Source organism: Nerophis lumbriciformis, linkage group LG04 (assembly GCF_033978685.3).
Source record: "Nerophis lumbriciformis linkage group LG04, RoL_Nlum_v2.1, whole genome shotgun sequence".
Taxonomy (NCBI): domain Eukaryota; kingdom Metazoa; phylum Chordata; class Actinopteri; order Syngnathiformes; family Syngnathidae; genus Nerophis; species Nerophis lumbriciformis.
Genome location: NC_084551.2, coordinates 61045001 through 61067500, shown reverse-complemented (window position 1 = coordinate 61067500; position 22500 = coordinate 61045001). Strand labels below are relative to the sequence as shown.

The following is a 22500-nucleotide window of genomic DNA, read 5'->3' as shown; positions in this document are numbered from 1 at the left end:
ATGGATGAAGAAAAGATGAGCGAGTGGTTAAGGTAAGTTTACGCGAAGAGGCCGGGTGGCTTTTTTCACGCAGCTCCGTCCATGTTGATATACGACTCCGTGCGCGCCCACATCACGCTGGTTTTTAATATATTATTAAAGTTTGACTGACCTATCTGACTGTTTTTTTGACATTCCTTTAGCGCAGTTAGATGCGGCTTATAACACGGGGCGTCTTATAGATGGACAAAGTTTTGAAATATGCCGTTCATTGAAGGCGCGGCTTATAACCCAGGGCGCCTTATGGTGCGGAAAATACGGTACATACAGGTTTTGGAGCAACATGTTGCCATCCAAGCAACGTTATCATGGACGCCCCTGCTTATTTCAGCAAGACAATGCCAAGCCACGTGTTACAACAGCGTGGCTTCATAGTAAAAGAGTGCGCGTACTAGACTGGCCTGCCTGTAGTCCAGATCTGTCTCCCATTGAAAATGTGTGGCGCATTATGAAGCCTAAAATAGCACAACGGAGACCCCCGGACTGTTGAACAACTTAAGCTGTACATCAAGCAAGAATGGGAAATAATTCTACTTCAAAAATGTGTCTCCTTAGTTCCCAAACCTTTACTGAGTGTTGTTAAAAGGAAAGGCCATGTAACACGTGGTAAAAGTTTGAACATGAAATATCTTGTCTTTGCAGTCTATTCAATTGAATATAAGTTGAAAAGGATTTGTTGTATTCTCTTTTTATTTACCATTTACACAACGTGACAACTTTACTGCTTTTGGCTTTTGTAAATAAAGTCATGCAGACAGTTGTAAAATGTGGCTGACTGCACCTCACCAAGAGGTCCGACCAGCTCCTTTATTTTAGGGCACTTTTGTTCCAGTTTTGCACACATTTCCATTAGTTTGATAAATGTGGGAAGTAATTCAACTGTTTCTTATTAAAAATGCACTGTTTTTTAAAGTTGCCAGCGATAAAAGCGTATTTAGTGAAATGAAAATAAATGTAAAACTGCATCAATATACATAAATTAAAGACGCATCAATAATTGATTTTTAATCGAATCGTAGCTCCTGAATCATTATCATAATTGATTTGTGAGGTTCCCAAAGAGTCCCACTTCTTCTTACTGATTCCATCTAACGCAGCAGGTCTGCAGGATTGTGGCATCTGGCCACCCGTACAAATCTCAGCAGAACTGTTACATTTAATCCAGTGTTTTTCAACCTTTTTTGAGCCAAGGCACATTTTTTTCCACCACCACCAGAAATTATTAAAAAAAACGAAACTCAATTGACAGTAAAAAGTTGTTGTTGCAATTGTTGGATATGACTTTAAAGCATTACCAAGCATGCATCACTATAGCTCTTGTCTCAAAGTAGGTGTACTGTCACCACCTGTCACATCACACCCTGACTTATTTGGGCTTTTTTGCTGTTTTCCTGCGTGTAGTGTTTTACTTCTTGTCTTGCGCTCCTATTTTGGTGGCTTTTTCTCTTTTTTTGGTATTTTCCTGTAGCAGTTTCATGTTTTTCTTTGAGTGATATTTCCCGCATCTACTTTGTTTTAGCAATCAAGAATATTTCAGTTGTTTTAATCCTTCTTTGTGGGGACATTGTTGATTGTCATGTCATGTTGGGATGTACATTGTGGACGCCGTCTTTGCTCCACAGTAAGTCTTTGCTGTCGTCCAGCATTCTGTTTTTGTTTACTTTGCAGCCAGTTCAGTTTTAGTTTCGTTCTGCATAGCCTTCCCTAAGTTTCAATGCCTTTTCTTAGGGGCACTCACCTTCTGTTTATTTTTGGTTTAAGCATTAGATACATTTTTACCTGCACACTGCCTCCCGCTGTTTCCGACATCTACAAAGCAATTAGCTACCTGCTGCCACCTACTGATATGGAAGAGTATTACACGGTTATTCTGCCGAGGTCTAGACAGCACCGACACTCAACAGCAACACATCATTTGCAGACTATAATTACTGCTTTGCAAAAAATAATTTTTACCCCAAATAGGTGAAATTAGATCATATCCCACAGCACACCAGATAGTGTGCCGCGGCACAGTGGTTGAAAAACACTGCCCTAGTGTGTGAATGTGAGTGTGAATGTTGTCTTTATGTGTTGTCCCTGCCATGAGGTGGCTACTTGTGCAGGGTGTGCCCCGCCTCCCGCCCGAGTGCAGGTGGGATAGGCTCCAGCGGCCCCGACAAGGACAATCAGTAGCAGTTTCATGTCTTCCTTTGAGCGATATTTCCCGCATCTACTTTGTTTTAGCGATCAAGAATATTTCAGTTGTTGCTATCTTTTTTTGTGTGGACATTGTTGTATCAAAGAAGAGAAGAATAAGTGATTATTACATTTTACCAGACGTGTAGATAGAACATGTTAAAAGAGAAAATATGCAGATATTAACAGTAAATGAACAAGTAGATTAATAATCCATTTGTTAGGGGTGTAACGGTACACAAACATGTCGGTTTGGTACTGTCGGAGGCAGATATTTACATATACCCGAATTTTAGTGTTACTTATTTTCTTTCATAGTCATATTTGAAAACAGCTCGTGTTTTCCATTACAATGTCTTTCTTTACTCTAGCAAGTAAACTGTGTGTGTTAACCTTGAGTTCTTTGGAATGTATTATGACTAGGGAGACGTTGTGCATGTATTATGGCTAGGGAGGGGGAAGAAAAGAGGGGTTTTTGGCGTTGGGAAGACAGACCATTTTAGCGGGGCGATCCGAATGTTCTATGCTGTTTCTGTGAAAGTATATTTGCAAAGCTTTGCCAATATATTACAAAATGCCTATTCTGTCTCTGGTGGTTTTTTCAACTCAGCTTTAAGTGTCGTAAAGAGCTTGGGAGCGATTTGTGACTTGAATTCCCTGGGAGGAACAACTGGTCCAAAACGCAACAGTACGTACCTCGGTTTAGAGGTCACGGTTCGGTTCATTTTCGGTACAGTAAGAAAACAACAAAATATACATTTTTGGGTTATTTATTTACCAAATTTGCAAAATCTTCCACCAAAAATATTTTTCTTAGTGTAATATTTGATGTGAAGTAATGGGAACCTTGGATAGGTCAATAATTCATAATAACATTGATTTTGATTCAATATTATGTTTTGAGCAACGACAGTTTGAAAGAAAAAAAAACAGCTTTGTTTTATTAGTCAACATTGCAACTTTTTCTAAATTACATTTAACTTTTAAGCTTTTTTATTTCACTTTTGTTATGTTTTTGTTTATTTTAATAGTATTTTTAGAATGTGCCGTGGGCCTTTAAAACATTAGCTGTGGGCCGCAAATGGCCTCCGGGGCACACTTTTGACACCCCTGCTATAGATAATAACAAATTAAATGTGATAAATCTATGGATAAAAAGCAGAGCCTGGCGACGCATGCGCGTTTATCATAACTCTCTCTCTCTCTCTGTCTCTGCCCCTCCCTCACCAATGCACAATTTGTTTTGTTTTTAACCCCTTCTTAACCCTGAACGTACATTGAAAATACACGCAACCCTAACTCAAAATGCTGGACATTTGAGGCATTTAAGAAACTCCGCCCTGACAGCTCCGCAAAAGAGGACATGTCCGGTGAAAAGAGGACGTATGGTCAGTCTATCCTAGCCCGTTAGCTGCTAGCATGCCGTGTGTTGTGCCTCGGTTTGCATTGTTTACACAACGTGCGTTACGCTACTTAATATGTCCGTGTGGAAACTCGTTCGGTACACCTCCGAACCAAACCGGAACCCCCGAACCGGAACCCCCGAACCAGAACCCCCGTACCGAAACAGTTCAATACAAATACACATACCGTTACACCCTTACCATTTTTACAGCTTGTCCCTCATAATGTGTACAAAATAATAGGTGTATAAATGACACAATATGTTACTGCAGACTAATTAGGAGTCTTTGTTTGTTTACTTACTACTAAAAGACAAGTTGTCTAGTATGTTCACTATTTTATTTAAGGACTAAATGACAATAATAAACATATGTTTCATGTACCCTAGGATTTGTTGTTAAAATAAAGCCAATAATGCCTTTTTTGTGGTCCCCTTTACATACTTGAGGGTTGCAGGTTCGATCCCCGCCTGCGCCATCCTAGTCACTGCCGTTGTGTCCTTGGGCAATACACTTTACCCACCTGCTCCCAGTGCCACCCACACTGGTTTAAATGTAACTTAGATATTGGGTTTCACAATGTAAAGCGCTTTGAGTCACTTGAGAAAAAGCGCTATATAAATGTAATTCACTTCACTTCACTTCACATTTTGGTACCGGTACCAAAATATTGGTATGGAGACAACCCTGCTTGGAACTGACACCAATTCTTATCAGCGTGCGTGACTTTTGAGGAGAACATATTGTTGTGTTCCAAACTGTTGTGTGGTGTTGCTTCTTTATTTGTGACTATTCCAAGCTGATTATCAGATCCCACCCGTATCATTTCTCCAGAGTCTTAGCAGTCCTCCTCAAACAACCGGTACCAAAAGAAAATCCAGTGTACTCGATGTACATCCCTACTGTAGTGTGTCACTGTAGTAAAGCTCCTTTTTGTGTCTTTTTCATCCAGAGTACGACAAGCTTCTCCAGCAGCTGAGCAAACAATGTGGTGAGTGAGGAGCACGGCAACTGTGGAGTTCTGCATCTTTACAATCCATCTCTGTGTGTGCAGCAATGTCAGCAGGTCCACTGAGGGTGCAGAGCAGCGCTCAAGGCTTCAGGCTCTACTGCTCCCTCAAATATTATATCAGCCATTTGAAGACCAGCTGGAGCTTCAAGTGAGTCCACATGCCGAGCAGCTCCCGATATAAACTCACTGTGACAGCTGCAGCAACATCTGCACATCCCAAAATCTAATTAGCCTGCAAAGTTTTTTGTTTTACTATTTATTTATTTTTTTCATTTAGCTGAAGAAAGGTAAAACGCTGCAAATCGGAAATGATTCAAAATCAAAAACACACAAATCTGATGCAGCACACACACACACACACACATGCTAAACCAGAGATGTCAAAGTGGTTTTCATTGAGGGCCACATTGCAGTTATGGCTGCCATCAGAGGGCCGCTTGTAACAGTGAATAATCAGTGACGTGCGGTGAGGTTGATGGCTGGTGAGGCACTGACTTCATCACAGTCAGATTTACAAACATATGAACCATAAAGAGTATCTTATTCACCATTTGATTGGCAGCAGTTAACAGGTTATGTTTAAAAGCTCATACCAGCATTCTTCCCTGCTTGGCACTCAGCATCAAGGCTTGGAATTGGGGGTTAAATCACCAAAAATGATTCCCGGGCGCGGCGCCGCTGCTGCCCACTGCTCCCCTCACCTCCCAGGGGGTGATCAAGGGGATGGGTCAAATGCAGAGGACAAATTTCACCACACCTAGTGTGTGTGTGACAATCATTGCTACCGTATTTTCCGCACTATAAGGCGCACCTAAAAACCACAAATTTTCTCAAAAGCTGACAGTGCGCCTTATAACCCGGTGCGCTTTATATATGGATAAATATTAAGATTCATTTTCATAAAGTTTCGGCCTCGTAACTACGGTAAACAGCCGCCATCTTTTTTCCCGGTAGAACAGGAAGCGCTTCTTCTTCTACGCAAGCAACCGCCAAGGTAAGCACCCGCCCCCATAGAACAGGAAGCGCTTCTTCTTCTACTGTAAGCAACCACCCGCCCGCGTAAAAGAAGAAAAAGCGCGCGGATATTACGTACGTTTCATTTCCTTTGTGTGTTTACATCTGTAAAGACCACAAAATGGCTCCTACTAAACGACAGGGATCCGGTTCATGAAAAGACGCAATCTCTCCATCCGCACACGGATTACTATTTCACAGCAACTGATATTCCTGTGAACCGCACTGTGGATACAACGGGAGCACGTACGGTGAATATTCGCACCACAGGGAATGAGAAGTCATCCTTCACTGTGGTTCTAGCTTGCCATGCTAATGGCCAGAAACTTCCACCCATGGTGATATTCAAAAGGAAGACCTTGCCAAAAGAGACCTTTCCAGCCGGCGTCATCATAAAAGCTAACTCGAAGGGATGGATGAAGAAAAGATGAGCAAGTGGTTAAGGTAAGTTTAAGTTTACGCGAAGAGGCCGGGTGGCTTTTTTCACGCAGCTTCGTCCATGTTGATATACGATTCCATGCGCGCCCACATCACGCTGGTTTTAATATATTATTAAAGTTTGACTGACCTATTTGACTGTTTTTTTGACATTCCTTTAGCGCAGTTAGATGCGGCTTATAACACGGGGCGGCTTATAGGTGGACAAAGTTTTGAAATATGCCGTTCATTGAAGGCGCGGCTTATAACCCAGGGCGCCTTATGGTGCGGAAAATACGGTACTTTAACTTAACTTTAACTTTACACATACAAACTGTAGCACACAAAAAAGCACATTTAATAAAAAAAAACGTTATTATGGTCTTACCTTTTTTTTATAAATGAAGTCCATTCGCCGCTGTTGTGCTGGATTAACGCAACCCCTGACGGGTGTGTTATATCAACTAAAGCCCTCACTTAAACTTTCCACATGCAAGATTGAATCTATTTAAAAAAGTGTAACCGAGGGTTTATAAATGTCGCCTATACTGTATGAAACTACAAAATAACAAACACGGAGGCTCCAGTTTACACGAGGACCACTTTATTTACCTTCTTTCAAAAAAATTCCGCTCCACTCCAACGTGTCATCACTTCCGCTCTTAGCGCCTTCAAAATAAGAGCTCAAGGCATATACTGTATAACAGCGCATAACAGGAACTTAACATCACAAAGAGGAAAGCCCATAAAAATAGGTTACAAAAGTTATTTAATAAGAAGCCAAAAAGTGCAAAAACAATAATGTTCGTGTTGGAGGAGTTGTGAATAATGTTGTGGCCCTGCAGTCATTCACAACTCCTCCAACACGAACATTATTGTTTTTGCACTTTTTGGCTTCTTATGAAATAACTTTTTTAAAATAGATTCAATCTTGCACGTGGAAAGTTTAAGTGTGGGCTTTAGTTGATATAACACTCCCGTCAGGGGTTGAAATCTACGGCGGGGGTGCAGGAGGCGGGATTACTGGAGCCTCAGCCAGTGCGTCTTTTGCAGCCGTTTTATGATCGCTCAGCACAAGAAATACTTTACACACATACAGTTGTTGACACAATACACTGTACATTATATACCTCAGCTAACTAAACTATGGAAATGTATAATATAGTTCATATAGCAATACAGTCTCACTGCACAGCAGGCCAGCAGTTAGCCCAGTCCGGAATCCATGTTGAGGCACTGAGTGACGTGCCTCAACTGGCTGCTGTTCACCGCACCGTCTCTTCTCAGTATTTGAACGGCAAATGTGAAAATTCAGCGATTTTGAATAATAATAATCTAAAACTGGTGAAGTTAAATGGAAAATAACTTTATAGTATAATCACTGGATACACATAACAATTTAATAAACATTTTTTCTTTTTACATTTTTTTTCTTTCCATGATGGCAGGTGAGGCCCCGCCTCACCTGCCTCTAGTGACTGCACGTCACTGTGAATAATGTATGAATTTGCCTCTGGATTTCATTATTAATTATATAAATTGTTTTAAGTAGACTCTCCATTTTACAGTAAAAACTTTACATTTACAAAATTTTACTGTAAAATATAGTGTTTTTTGGGGGGGTTTTTTACAACATTTTACGGTAAATGGAAAAACAGTACCACTGTTTTTTACAGAAAAAGCTGGCAGCTTAGTTGCCAGAATTTTGGTGTGAAATTGACGTTGGTTTTTACAACATTATATTGTTCATGGAAAAACAGTATGTGGAGGGGGGGGGGTGTAAGGACCGGCCTCGAAGCACAGCTGGCAGGTGATTGGATTACCCAGCTGGGGCCGATCATCCAATCACCTGCCATGCTTATTAGCAGCAGCCAATGGAGACACAGTGGTTGGAGTTGGAGTGCATTTTTTACACGACGTGCGGTACGCTACTTAATATCTCCGTGTGGAAACTCGTCCGGTACACCTCCGCACCGCACCGAAACCCCCGTACCGAAACGGTTCACTTCAAATAGACGTACTGTTACACCCTTATGTAAAATATAGGGTTTGTTTGGGTTTTTTTTTTTTTACAACATTTTACGGTAAATGGAAAAACAGTACCACTGTTTTTTGGGGGTTTTTTACAGAAAGAGCTGGCAGCTTATTTGCCAGAATTTTTGTGTAAAATTGACGTTGGTTTTTACAACTACAACATTATATTGGAAAAACAGTACAAGTTCTTTTTTTATTCTGGCAACTTCGCTGGCAGTTTTTCTTCCGTAAAAACAAATGTACCGTCTTTCCATTTACAGTAATACACCGTTAAAAACAACAACCGTAGATTTTACAGTCAAAAACTGGCAGCTCAGTCAACAGAATTTTAACGCAAAAAAACAGTAGTACTTTTTTTCAATTGACAGTAATATGCTGTACATTTAAACCAGCGTGCACAGGGAGCAGGTGGGTCAAGTGTCTTGCCCAAGGACCCAACGGCAGTGAGTAGGACGGCGGACGTGGGAATCAAACCTGGAACCCTTATGTTGTGGCTCTACCAACCGAGCCACACCACCCAATATAAAATCCACCAACCGAGCCACGCTGTAATAAAACATTCTGCAACCAAGGGCTTAAAGCTTGCCAAATTACTACAAATGTTTCCTTTAAATGACAGAATTTAATTTTTTTTAAAAGCATAAAACCTTGTAGATATATGTCATTATGATGCAATTAGTGTAGGATGCTTTATTGGCCGGATTTGATTAGTGTTTGGGGTTATAACCTTCTTATCACTTCTTCTAAATTACACCCATGACCGTATAATCTGATTTAGTTTTCCAGCAATGGAAATTAATTAAGGACCGTTTGAAAGCCAAAAGACCAAACAAACAAACACTTTTCTGCGTCTTTTAGTTCAGAAATAATTCAGCATCTACTTCTTTTTTTTTTTTTCCCTTACATTTAATAAAGACAGCTTTGTGAGATTTTAGAAATATGTTTTAATACTTGTATGGCAAACCTAGACCTGCTTTTTTAGTGAGGTTCCAGCACCACCTGCTGGTGATGGAGGGAATAGACAGTATAAATGTCACTGCAATATATAATCCACATGTTTCCTGTCATTTACCAGTAAATAACAAGTTGAGCGACAGATTGAAAGCACATGCAGGAAGTGGACACTTTTTTGTCTCTGTCCTCCTGCAGGGAGAAGAGGATGGAGCCCCAGTCCAGGATCAGGATGGGCAGCAACATGCAGACCGTCTGGATGGACATCTTTAACCCCACGGAGAACGACAAAGGCAAATACAGCTTGGACATGTTTGACGGCCAGGAGACGCACACGCGCCATCTGGACCTGTCTGGACAAGGTATGTACAAACCCCGTTTCCATATGAGTTGGGAAATTGTGTTAGATGTAAATATAAACGGAATACAATGATTTGCAAATCCTTTTCAACCCATATTCAATTGAATGCACTACAAAGACAACATATTTGATGTTCAAACTCATAAACTTTATTTTTTTTTTGCAAATAATAATTAACTTAGAATTTCATGGCTGCAACACGTTCCAAAGTAGTTGGGAAAGGGCATGTTCACCACTGTGTTACATGGCCTTTCCTTTTAACAACACTCAATAAACGATTGGGAAATGACGAAACTAATTGTTGAAGCTTTGAAAGTGGAATTCTTTCCCATTCTTGTTTTATGTAGCGCTTCAGTCGTTCAACAGTCCAGGGTCTCCGCTGTCGTATTTTACGCTTCATAATGCGCCACACATTTTCGATGGAAGACAGGTCTGGACTGCAGGCGGGCCAGGAAAGTACCCGCACTCTTTTTTTACGAAGCCACGCTGTTGTAACACGTGCTGAATGTGGCTTGGCATTGTCTTACTGAAATAAGACGGCGCTTAGATGGCAGCATATGTTGTTCCATAACCTGTATGTACCTTTCAGCATTAATGGTGCCTTCACAGATGTGTAAGTTACCCATGTCTTGGGCACTAATGCACCCCTATACCATCACAGTTGCTGCCTTTTGAACTTTGCGTCGATAACAGTCTGGATGGTTCGCTTCCGCTTTGGTCCGGATGACACAATGTCAAATATTTCCAAAAACAATTTGAAATGTGGACTCGTCAGACCACAGAACACTTTTCCACTTTGCATGAGTCCATCTTAGATGATCTCGGGCCCAGAGAAGCCGGCGGCGTTTCTGGATGTTGTTGATAAATGTCTTTCGCTTTGCATAGTAGAGCTTTAACTTGCACTTACAGATGTAGCGACCAACTGTATTTAGTGACAGTGGTTTTCTGAAGTGTTCCTGAGCCCATGTGGTGATATCCTTTAGAGATTGATGTCGGTTTTTGATACAGTGCCGTCTGAGGGATGGAAGGTCACGGTCATTCAATGTTGGTTTCCGGCCATGCCGCTTACGTGGAGTGATTTCTCCAGATTCTCTGAACCTTTTGATGATATTATGGACCGTAGATGTTGAAATCCCTAAATTTCTTGCAATTGCACTTTGAGAAACGTTGTTCTTAAACTGTTTGACTATTTGCTCACGCAGTTGTGGACAAAGGGGTGTACCTCGCCCCATCCTTTCTTGTGAAAGACTGAACATTTTTTGGGAAGCTGTTTTTATACCCAATCATGGCACCCACCTGTTCCCAATTAGCCTGCACACCTGTGGGATGTTCCAAATAAGTGTTTGATGAGCATTCCTCAACTTTATCAGTATTTATTGCCACCTTTCCCAACTTCTTTGTCACGTGTTGCTGGCATCAAATTCTAAAGTTAATGATTATTTGCAAAAAAAAAAAAAAATGTTTATGAGTTTGAACATCAAATATGTTGTCTTTGTAGCATATTCAACTGAATATGGGTTGAAAAGGATTTGCAAATCATTGTATTCCGTTTATATTTACATCTAACACAATTTCCCAACTCATATGGAAACGGGGTTTGTAGTACTAAGATATGAAATACATCATGATATTGATATTGATATTGTTACGTATCCACAGCCTTTGCTGATGCCTTGCTGGAGCACCAGAGGCTGAAGTAAGTCGTCTTTCTTGCTGGTTTAAAACCCAACACAGCATGTTTGCCTGACCTCTGTTTCCTGTCTTCATCCCTCAGGCAGGAGGCCGTCACTGAGAAAAGTGTGTATTCCTGCTCTCCTCATAGATACGAAGATTGCAGAGTAGTCTTAACTTTTTTGGAATGTTTGTCATTTCCAGACCGGGCTAAAGTGACAAAGGGCCTTCCGGATGTGGTGGCCATCATGGAAGGCAAGGTATGAAGTGGTCAGAATGATGTCAATTAGTCCAGGGGTCAGTTTAATGTGTGCGTTATTTTCAGGGACTTGTGGCAGGTAAAAAACAGCCAAAAAATGAGCATGAAAAATCCACTCACCATAACGCTGAAGTAGGGTTGTACGGTAGACCGGTACTAGTATAGTATCGCGGTACTAATGAATCAAAAACGGTACTATACTCTGTTTGAAAAGTACCGGTTCCCGGGCATGACGGCGCGACATTGCTGGTTTTATGAGCAGAGGAGCATGTTCGGCAGCGCACACACACAGAGTACTTACAGGCAGACACAGTGTGTAGACAGAAAAAGGAGAATGGACGCATTTTGGTGTAAAAAACTGACGATGAAGGTGAAGGTGAAGGTGAAGTTATAACAAATGCCATGGGTGGATCTACACCTGACATCCACTGTAATGATACCAAGTACAAGAGCGTATCTAGTCGATACTACAATGATTACATCCATATTTTTTATCGTCACAAAATCTTTTTCCCTTTTTTTAAAATTCATATTATGTTTATAAAGTCAGTAAATACGTCCCTGGACACATGAGGACTTTGAATATGACCAATGTATGATCCTGTAACTACTTGGTATCGGATCCATACCTAAATGTGTGGTATCATCCAAAACTAATGTAAAGTATCAAAGAAGAGAAGAATAAGTGATTATTACACTTTAACAGAAGTGTAGATAGAACATATTAAAACAGAAAATAAGCAGATATTAACAGTAAATGAACAAGTAAATGAATAATCCATTTTTACAGTTTGTCCCTCATAATGTGTACAAAATAGTAGGTGTATAAATGACACAATATGTTACTGCAGACTCATTAGGAGTCTTTGTTTGTTTACTTACTACTAAAAGACAAGTTGTCTAGTATGTTCACTATTTTATTCAAAGGGGAACATTATCACCAGACCTATGTAAGCGTCAATATATACCTTGATGTTGCAGAAAAAAGACCGATTTCCGAACTCTAAATGGGTGAATTTTGGCGAATTAAACGCCTTTCTAATATTCGCTCTCGTGACGTCACATCGGGAAGCAATCCGCCATTTTCTCAAACACCGAGTCAAATCAGCTCTGTTATTTTCCGTTTTTTTCGACTGTTTTCCGTACCTTGGAGACATCATGCCTCGTCGGTGTGTTGTCGGAGGGTGTAACAACACCAACAGGGACGGATTCAAGTTGCACCAGTGGCCCAAAGATGCGAAAGTGGCAAGAAATTGGACGTTTGTTCCGCACACTTTACCGACGAAAGCTATGCTACGACAGAGATGGCAAGAATGTGTGGATATCCTGCGACACTCAAAGCAGATGCATTTCCAACGATAAAGTCAAAGAAATCTGCCGCCAGACCCCCATTGAATCTGCCGGAGTGTGTGAGCAATTCAGGGACAAAGGACCTTGGTAGCACGGCAAGCAATGGCGGCTGTTTGTTCCCGCAGACGAGCGAGTTAAACCCCCTGGATGTCTTGGCTCACACCGTCCCTTATGCCACCGAAGATGATCAAGAGAAGAATATCGACCCTAGCTTCCCTGGCCTGCTGACATCAACTCCAAAACTGGACAAATCAGCTTTTAGAAATCTGCGAGCGGATGAGGGTATGTCTACAGAATATATTAATCGATGAAAATTGGGCTGTCTGCACTCTCAAAGTGCATGTTGTTGCCAAATGTATTTCATATGCTGTAAACCTAGTTCATAGTTGTTAGTTTTCTTTAATGCCAAACAAACACATACCAATCGTTGGTTAGAAGGCGATCGCCAAATTCGTCCTCGCTTTCTCCCGTGTCGCTGGCTGTCGTGTCGTTTTCGTCGGTTTCGCTTGCATACGGTTCAAACCGATATGGCTCATTCGCTTCAGTTTCTTCTTCAATTTCGTTTTCGCTACCTGCCTCCACACTACAACCATCCGTTTCAATACATGCGTAATCTGTTGAATCGCTTAAGCCGCTGAAATCCGAGTCTGAATCCGAGCTATTGTCGCTATAGCTTGCTGTTCTAGCCGTCATGTTTGTTTGTGTTGGCATCACTATGTGACGTCACAGGAAAATGGACGGGTGTATATAACGATGGTTAAAATCAGGCACTTTGAAACTTTTTTTAGGGATATTGCGTGATGGGTAAAATTTTGAAAAAAACTTCGAAAAATAAAATAAGCCACTGGGAAATGACTTTTAATGGTTTTAACCCTTCTGAAATTCCCCTTTAAGGACTAAATTGTTCTTCCATTGCAAAAAAAAACATATTTTTATTTTGTTAAAATAAAGCCAATAATGCCATTTTTTGTGGTCCCCTTTATTTAGAAAAGTATCAAAGTATCGAAATACATTTTGGAACCAGTACCAAAATATTGGTATCGGGACAACCCTAGTGTGAAGTATGTCAACTATGGTGTCTGCCTACAATGTATTGTTTGGAATCACTGCGTTATATAAGTCTGTTCTTCTACTTTTCTCACAATTTTTCATAGGTTTTGCCGTGGCGAATCATGATTTCATTATCACAATAATGAACTTAAATATTGAACTAATGCTGCTTTTTACTGCAATATATAGTTTAGATTGGATTATTAGTGACACATGCAGAAAAGGTGCAATTTTGAAGCAAAATGTATTAGTGAGCTGTTACTGAGAGTGAGATATACCACGTTTGCCTTCCCGGCGAACCTTTACTTCCCATATTTTTCTCCTTTCTGAGTTGTGTGAAACATATGGAATCGCTTTACATGGCAAATGCTCGGCAAACACTCTTCAATTACAATTACCGTATTTTCCGCACCATAAGGCGCCCTGGGTTATAAGCCGCGCCTTCAATGAACGGCATATTTCAAAACTTTGTCCACCTATAAGCCGCCCCGTGTTGTAAGCCGCATCTAACTGCGCTAAAGGAATGTCAAAAAAACAGTCAGATAGGTCAGTCAAACTTTAATAATATATTAAAACCAGCGTGATGTGGGCGCGCATGGAGTCGTATATCAACATGGACGGAGCTGCTGAAAAAAGCCACCCGGCCTCTTCGCGTAAACTTAAACTTACCTTAACCACTCGCTCATCTTTTCTTCATCCATCCCTTCGAGTTAGCTTTTATGATGACGCCGGCTGGAAAGGTCTCTTTTGGCAAGGTCTTCCTTTTGAATATCACCATGGGTGGAAGTTTCTGGCCATTAGCATGGCAAGCTAGAACCACAGTGAAGGATGACTTCTCATTCCCTGTGGTGCGAATATTCACCGTACGTGCTCCCGTTGTATCCACAGTGCGGTTCACAGGAATATCAGTTGCTGTGAAATAGTAATCCGTGTGCGGATGGAGAGATTGCGTCTTTTCATGAACCGGATCCCTGTCGCTTAGTAGGAGCCATTTTGTGGTCTTTACAGATGTAAACACACAAAGGAAATGAAACGTACGGTAATATCTGCGCACTTTTTCTTCTTCTACGCGGGCGGGTGGTTGCTTACAGTAGAAGAAGAAGCGCTTCCTGTTCTATGGGGGCGGGTGCTTACCTTGGCGGTTGCTTGCGTAGAAGAAGAAGCGCTTCCTGTTCTACCGGGAAAAAAGATGGCGGCTGTTTACCGAAGTTGCGAGACCGAAACTTTATGAAAATAAATCTTAATATTAATCCATATATAAAGCGCACCGGGTTATAAGGCGCACTGTCAGCTTTTGAGAAAATTTGTGGTTTTTAGGTGCGCCTTATAGTGCGGAAAATACGGTAATGTATAACAAGGAAGTGTCGCTAAGCTGTGGCTTCAACCTGGTAGGTAATATGGTGGCCTGAAGTCACCTGACTGCCTTTTGACCAATCATTGAGGAAATTGCCTGGAACTGAGTAGTCCACACGCTGCCTAGCCACAACTCTGCATCAAACAAACAGAAGAAGTCTGGAGCTAAAGTCATAGAGACGTTTCTTAAGCCCAAAAATTATGACTAAAGTGGTGAAGCTTTCATTTTAATTTGAACTTTATTGACAGTTTAGTAAAGAAACAGATGTATGTAACACACGGCACACTGACAACAATCATACTTGCCAACCTTGAGACCTCCGATTTCGGGAGGTGGGGGGTGGGGGTGGGGGGAGTGGTCGGGGGTGGAGCGGGGGGCGTGGTTGGGGGCGTGGTTACGATAGATATATATAAGAAATACTTGACTTTCAGTGAATTCTAGCTATATATATATATATATATATATATATATATATATTTTATTACATGTATATATATATATATATATATATATATATATATATATATATATATATGTATACATATATATATAAATAAATAAAAGAAATACTTGAATTTCAGTGTTCATTTATTTACACATTTACACACACATAACACTCATCTGCTCATTGTTGAGTTAAGGGTTGAATTGTCCATCCTTGTTCTATTCTCTGTCACTATTTCAGAACACACACATTATACAAATATACATTATAAAATCAATAAGAAAACGGGAGCTCTAATTTGGGAGTCTGAATTAGGATCAGAAGTTCCTATATAAACATTGCGCATTCACGTCGCCTTTTTGTATTGATTACTGCAGCTGTGCACTGGATTCATTCACAAATACAAACTACAACTCACAAACACTTTAGAGTTAGGCTCCACCATCAGAATGTGTACTTAAACTTATAAAGATCACATGGATATTATTCAGTGAGTTGATTCACCAAAACTAACCTGTTATACAGGAGGAAAAAAGCACACAGGACGTTTCAATTGTTCACAGACTGGTCGCACTCATCAGAATGACAAGACACTTCCGGTCTGCAGGTGATAGCATTCAATTGGGAAGAAACGCCCTACTGCCCCCTACTGACCAATGTGAATACTGATAAATCTGTAATGACAGCTCCAAAAACGAATTCAAACCACAAAATAAAATAAATAAATCTACACAAAAATGTGACACATTATGGGTGGGTCACATATGCATGTACAGTAGATTGCAGTATTGTCCTGTTTAAAAGTGTCACAACATTGCTGTTTACGGCAGACGAACTGCTTTACGGGGGACGAAAACTTGACTGCTGTTGTTGTGTGTTGTTACCGCGCTGAGAGGACGTTAATGAAACTGCCTAACAATAAACCCACATAAGAAACCAAGAACTCGCCCTTGATTATTAGCTGTTTATATTGTGGGAAAGCGGACGTGTGAACAGGCTGTCAACACGTCACTCAGGTCCGCATGGAGCTGGAGGAGGCGTGGCCTCCAGCTCCGCCTGAATTTCGGGAGATTTTCGGGAGAAAATTTGTCCCGGGAGGTTTTTGGGAGAGGCGCTGAATTTCGGGAGTCTCCCGGAAAATCCGGGAGGGTTGGCAAGTATGCAACAATATCTCCGTCGAATTCAGGTACGTTCTTGACGAAGCGTCCGTTAGCATGCTTGAGCTAAACGTGCTAGCGCAACTTGAGCCTTTGTTGGTAAATTACCTCAAATATCTTAATATTGTCGTGTTTAGTTCGGCTTGACGCACTAAATGTTTTATTCCTGAGAACTATGCCATTATTTCAAATACATTCTAATAAAGAAAACGTTATTGTTGTATATAGCATTGATGACGTCACGTCCGGCAGTGAAGTTAATGTTACAGTCACCTTTTAAAGACCGGAAGTTCTTAAAATAAAACATGTCGCTGCTGTAGATACTGCCATTTATTACAGCGATACTCATAATTATATATATATATATATATATATATATATATATATATATTTATCACAATTTCAGAATGGTTAAAACCATTAAAAATCAGTTCCCAGTGGCTTATTATATTTTTCTAAGTTTTTTTCAAAATTTTACCCATCACGCAATATCCCTAAAAAAAGCTTCAAAGTGCCTGATTTTAACCATCGTTATATACACCCGTCCATTTTCCTGTGACGTCACATAGTGAATACAAACAAACATGGCGGAAAGAACAGCAAGCTATAGCGACATTAGCTCGGATTCAGACTCGGATTTCAGCGGCTTAAGCGATTCAACAGATTACGCATGTATTGAAACGGATGGTTGTAGTGTGGAGGCAGGTAGCGAAAACCAAATTAAAGAAGAAACTGAAGCTATTGAGCCATATCGGTTTGAACCGTATGCAAGTGAAAACGACACGACAGCCAGCGACACGGGAGAAAACGAGGACGAATTCAGCGATCGCCTTCTAACCAACGATTGGTATGTGTTTGTTTGGCATTAAAGGAAACTAACAACTATGAACTAGGTTTACAGCATACGAAATACATTTGGCAACAACATGCACTTTGAGAGTGCAGACAGCCCAATTTTCATCAATTAATATATTCTGTAGACATACCCTCATCCGCGCTCTTTTCCTGAAAGCTGATCTGTCCAGTTTTGGAGTTGATGTCAGCAGGCCAGGGAAGCTAGGGTCGATGTGAGCCAAGACATCCAGGGGGTTTAGCTCGCTCGTCTGCGGGAACAAACTGCCGCCATTGCTTGCCGTGCTAGCGAGGTCCTTTGTCCCTGAATTGCTCACACACTCCGGCAGATTCAATGGGGGTCTGGCGGCAGATTTCTTTGACTTTATCGTTGGAAATGGATCTGCTTTGAGTGTCGCAGGATATCCACACATTCTTGCCATCTCTGTCGTAGCATAGCTTTCGTCGGTAAAGTGTGCGGAACAAAAACGTCCAATTTCTTGCCACTTTGGCATCTTTGGGCCACTGGTGCAACTTGAATCCGTCCCTGTTCGTGTTGTTACACCCTTCCGACAACACACCGACGAGGCATGATGTCTCCAAGGTACGGAAAACAGTCGAAAAAAACGGAAAATAACAGAGCTGATTTGACTCGGTGTTTGAGAAAATGGCGGATTGCTTCCCGATGTGACGTCACAATATTACATATTAGAAATGCGTTTAATTCGCCAAAATTCACCCATTTAGAGTTCGGAAATCGGTTAAAAAAATATACGGTCTTTTTCCTGCAACATCAAGGTATATATTGACGCTTACATAGGTCTGGTGATAATGTTCCCCTTTAACCAAGTGTTACCATAACAATGTACAAGGTTAATACAGTTTGCTTCTCTTTCTTCCCCTCCATGTATCTGCTTACTTTTGTATTTCAAGTTGTCATTACGTATATGTATTGTTGCATTTGAAATAATTGTATTGTTGATAATAAAGGTAAATTATTGGTATTTTTCATTATCAATAGTGCTATTTTATTGGTATTTGTATTGATCCATTTGTAGGGTAATAATGTTCATTGTCATTTCTGTATTATTAGGGCCCGCATGGCCCATTGCATAAGGACTCCCAAAGGGAGTCCTTATGCAATGGGACATAAGGACCTATTGAATTTGTAAGGTTTTATTATTCTTTATTCTTTATTCTTCCGCCGCCACTTTAAACTGTAATTTGACCCACTTAACATTCTTCAAAACTCACCATATTTGACTCACACATCAGGACCTGCGAAAATTGCCTTTTTTTTTAAAAAACGAACCACAAAACTCAAAATTGCGCTCTAGCGCCCCCTACGGGAAAAACAACTAGACTGCCTGTAACTCCCATTAGGAAGGTCGGAGAGACATGAAACAAAAACCTTTATGTAGGTGTGACTTACACCTAGATTTCATAATAGTATATTCTCGGGCAAAAATCAACAGGAAGTTGGCAATTCCCCCTTCAAGACAAAAAAGTACTAAAAACAGTCACTTTTGCCTCTTTGAGCTGTAATTTGACACCTTAACATGCTTCAAAACTCACCGAACTGAACACACACATCAGGACTGGCAAAAATTGTGATCTAATAAAAAAACCTAACCCCAAATCTCAAAATTGTGCTCTAGCGCAATTTTTTAATGAAACGCACAAAAAACTGCTCCTCGGATGAAAAAACTGACAAAACTGCCTGTAACTCCCACTGGGAAGGTCGGAGAGACATGAAACAAAAACCTCTATGTAGGTCTCACTTAGACCTACAATTCATAAATTGACAACCCCCAGCAAAAATCAACAGGAAGTTTGCTATTCCCCCTTCAAAACAATTTTTTTGTAAAAACCGGTCACCTTCCTTCAAAAACTATCTCCTCTGAGCGCGTTTGTCGTTTCGGCTTCAAACTAACACAGGAGAGAGATTAAACCCTTGTGTATAAAATAACAGAACAGCGTTTTAATACCTGCTCCGGTTTTGATTTTATGACCCTTCAAAGACCCGCTGCGCTGCTGTTTTTTTAAGATGGCTGCTTAAAAGCAGGAAGCACCAACGTGCCCACACAATGCAGACAAGGTAGGTACACTAGACAAAAGTCTTGGGACACTTCAGACTAAAAGTAGACAAAAGTATTGGGACACTTAGGACTAGCACCTGCCAAATACGCGGGCCCGACCAATGCTGCTTGCAGCTTTAATTAATATTTACTTCACTAACTGCTTCTTTTACCATCATATTTGTACATATACTATTTGCTGATGCTGTTCTGTTGTTATTGTAATTGTCTCTCTGTCTTGTCCTCGCAAAAAAAAACAAAGAAAAAGCCACACCCTCACATTTAAGTGCAACTTTCCACTGAAGTTGCCTAATTAGACTTTTTTACGCCACATTGAGATCTCGGTGTTCTCCCTCCGCAGTCTTTGTGCCTGACGTGCTTCATCGAGGGCGACCCGGGGCCGGAGGTCTTCTGGCTGCGTAACGACCGTGAGCTCCCCAGCGAGGGTCAGTTCTTCATCACCAAGGAGCCCGGCTGCAGCACCATCACCATCAGCGACGTCCACACGGACAACTCGGGCAAGTACAGCGTGGTGGTGCGCAACCGCTGCGGCTCGGAGACGGTGGACGTGACGGTGAGCGTGTACAAGCACGGCGAGGTGCCGCCCGCCAACGCCTCGGAGATGGGCTTGTGAGAGCTTTTGAGGGTTGGCCTCGTGTTGGCGTGAAACATAGTTTGAGTTTGGTGCAATGGAAGCACATGCCTGCAATCTATGCAGACCTCCGCCAAGGCTGCTAACTTATGTCTCCAAGCCATTGAGGCCATAATGCCGGCGTCGTGTCAAATTCTGTACCCCTTAAATATCTTGTATCCCCTAAGGCGGGAGCGCGCGTGTTATTGGCGATGTCAAATATGTAACCCCAACTAACTTTTTATGAGATTAATAACATTAGTCCTAATTCATAGCTACAGAATAAAACACATGTTAGTACATCAATTGAGGAAAATAGAGTGGGGGACACATTTTTTTGCAGCACAGAAATATGCTGAAATATTATGTATCCCCTACTAACTTTTTTGTAATTAATAAAATGAGTCCAAATTCACAAGTTTTGTTGTTGATGATGAAAAATGTCTATGATCTTTCCAAGGAGTTTATGTATATATATATAAAGTTAAAGTACCAATGATTGTCACACACACAAGAGGTGTGGCGAAATTATTCTCTGCATTTGACCCATCACCCTTGTTCACCCCCTGGGAGGTGGGGGGAGCAGTGGGCAGCAGCGGTTGCCGCGCCCGGGAATCATTTTTGGTGATTTAACCCCCAATTCCAACCCTTGATGCTGAGTGCCAAGCAGGGAAGTAAAGAGTCCCATTTTTATAGTCTTTGGTATGACTCGGCCGGGGTTTGAACTCACAACCTACCGATCTCAGGGCGGACACTTTAACCACTAGGCCACTGAGTAGGTATGTTTATACGAATATATATATATATATATATATATATATATATATATATATATACATATATATATATATATATGTATATATATATATATACATATATGTATGTATGTATATATATATATATATATATATATATATATATATATATATATATATATATATATATATATATATATATATATATATATATATATATATACATATATGTATATATATTTATATATATACATATATATATATATATATATATATATATATATATATATATATATATATATATATATATATATATATATATATATATATATATATATATATATATATATATATATATATATATATATATATAATGATTTATTTATTTATATAAAAACTCCTTCTATTTCCTACACAATTTTTTATTTTTTGGGAGAAATTTTATAAACCTTAAATTATAAATTGCAACATTTACAAACAGTTGAGAAATAATAATCAAAATATGTACAAAAACAGTACAAAACTGCATCAGGGGGTTGTAAACTCAAAGTAACTAAATTGGAATGCAAAATATATATATATATATATATATATATATATATATATATATATATATATATATATATATATATATATATATATATATATATATATATATATATAACAAACAAAGTGCAAAGCCATAGGCTCACACAATTAAATAATTTACATTTGGAACACAGCATCATTGTTTTTCACAGCTTTTTGGTTGTTAGAGGTAGAAAGTGTTTTAACATAGAGTTATATATACATATATATATATATATATATATATATATATATATATATATATATATATATATATATATATATATATATATATATAGACTTAGACTAGACTTAGACTTCCTTTTTATTGTCATTCAAATTTGAACTTTACAGCACAGATAAGAACGAAATTTCGTTACATAAGCTCATGGCAGTGCAGGATAAAAAAGCAATAAGGTGCATATATAAATAAATAAATATATATAAATAATATATAAATATATATATAAAATAAATACATATATATAAATAAATAAATAGATTACTGTACAGATAAATATATTGCACTTTTTCCACATGCGTCCACGTTTATGGATGTATGTTATATTGTCTTTTTTATTCCAGCGAGTTAATCCATTTTGGGGGGAATTGAGGGGATAATTTAATTATGATGCATTCAAGAGTCTTACGGCTTGAGGGAAGAAGCTGTTACAGAACCTGGAGGTTCTGCTTCGGAGGCTGTGGAACCTCTTTCTAGAGTCCAGCAGTGAAAACAGTCCTTGGTGGGGGTGGGAGGAGTCTTTGCAGATTTTCTGAGCCCTGGTCAGGCAGCGGCTTTTTGCCATCTCTTGGATAGGAGGAAGAGGAGTCCTGATGATCTTTTCCGCCGTCCTCACCACTCTCTGGAGAGACTTCCAGTCTGAGGCATTGAAGGCTCCAGTCCAGACAGAGATACTGTTGGTCAGTAGGCTCTCTATAGTGC

The 22500-nt window shown here is 40.0% G+C and overlaps 1 protein-coding gene across 1 annotated transcript in view; it reads left to right on the top strand.

Annotated features, from left to right (window-relative positions):
* myom3 (myomesin 3) overlaps positions 1-20632 on the top strand; it is a 235039-nt gene extending 214407 nt beyond the window's left edge. Inside the window, exons 31-37 of the mRNA XM_061958714.2 lie at positions 4573-4611; positions 4675-4780; positions 9247-9410; positions 11069-11105; positions 11184-11206; positions 11285-11340; positions 19966-20632. Coding sequence (XP_061814698.2) covers positions 4573-4611; positions 4675-4780; positions 9247-9410; positions 11069-11105; positions 11184-11206; positions 11285-11340; positions 19966-20238 — 698 coding nt within the window. The 3' untranslated portion in view covers positions 20239-20632. The remainder of the gene's footprint in view (positions 1-4572; positions 4612-4674; positions 4781-9246; positions 9411-11068; positions 11106-11183; positions 11207-11284; positions 11341-19965) is intronic.
* The last annotated feature ends 1868 nt before the right edge of the window (positions 20633-22500 follow it).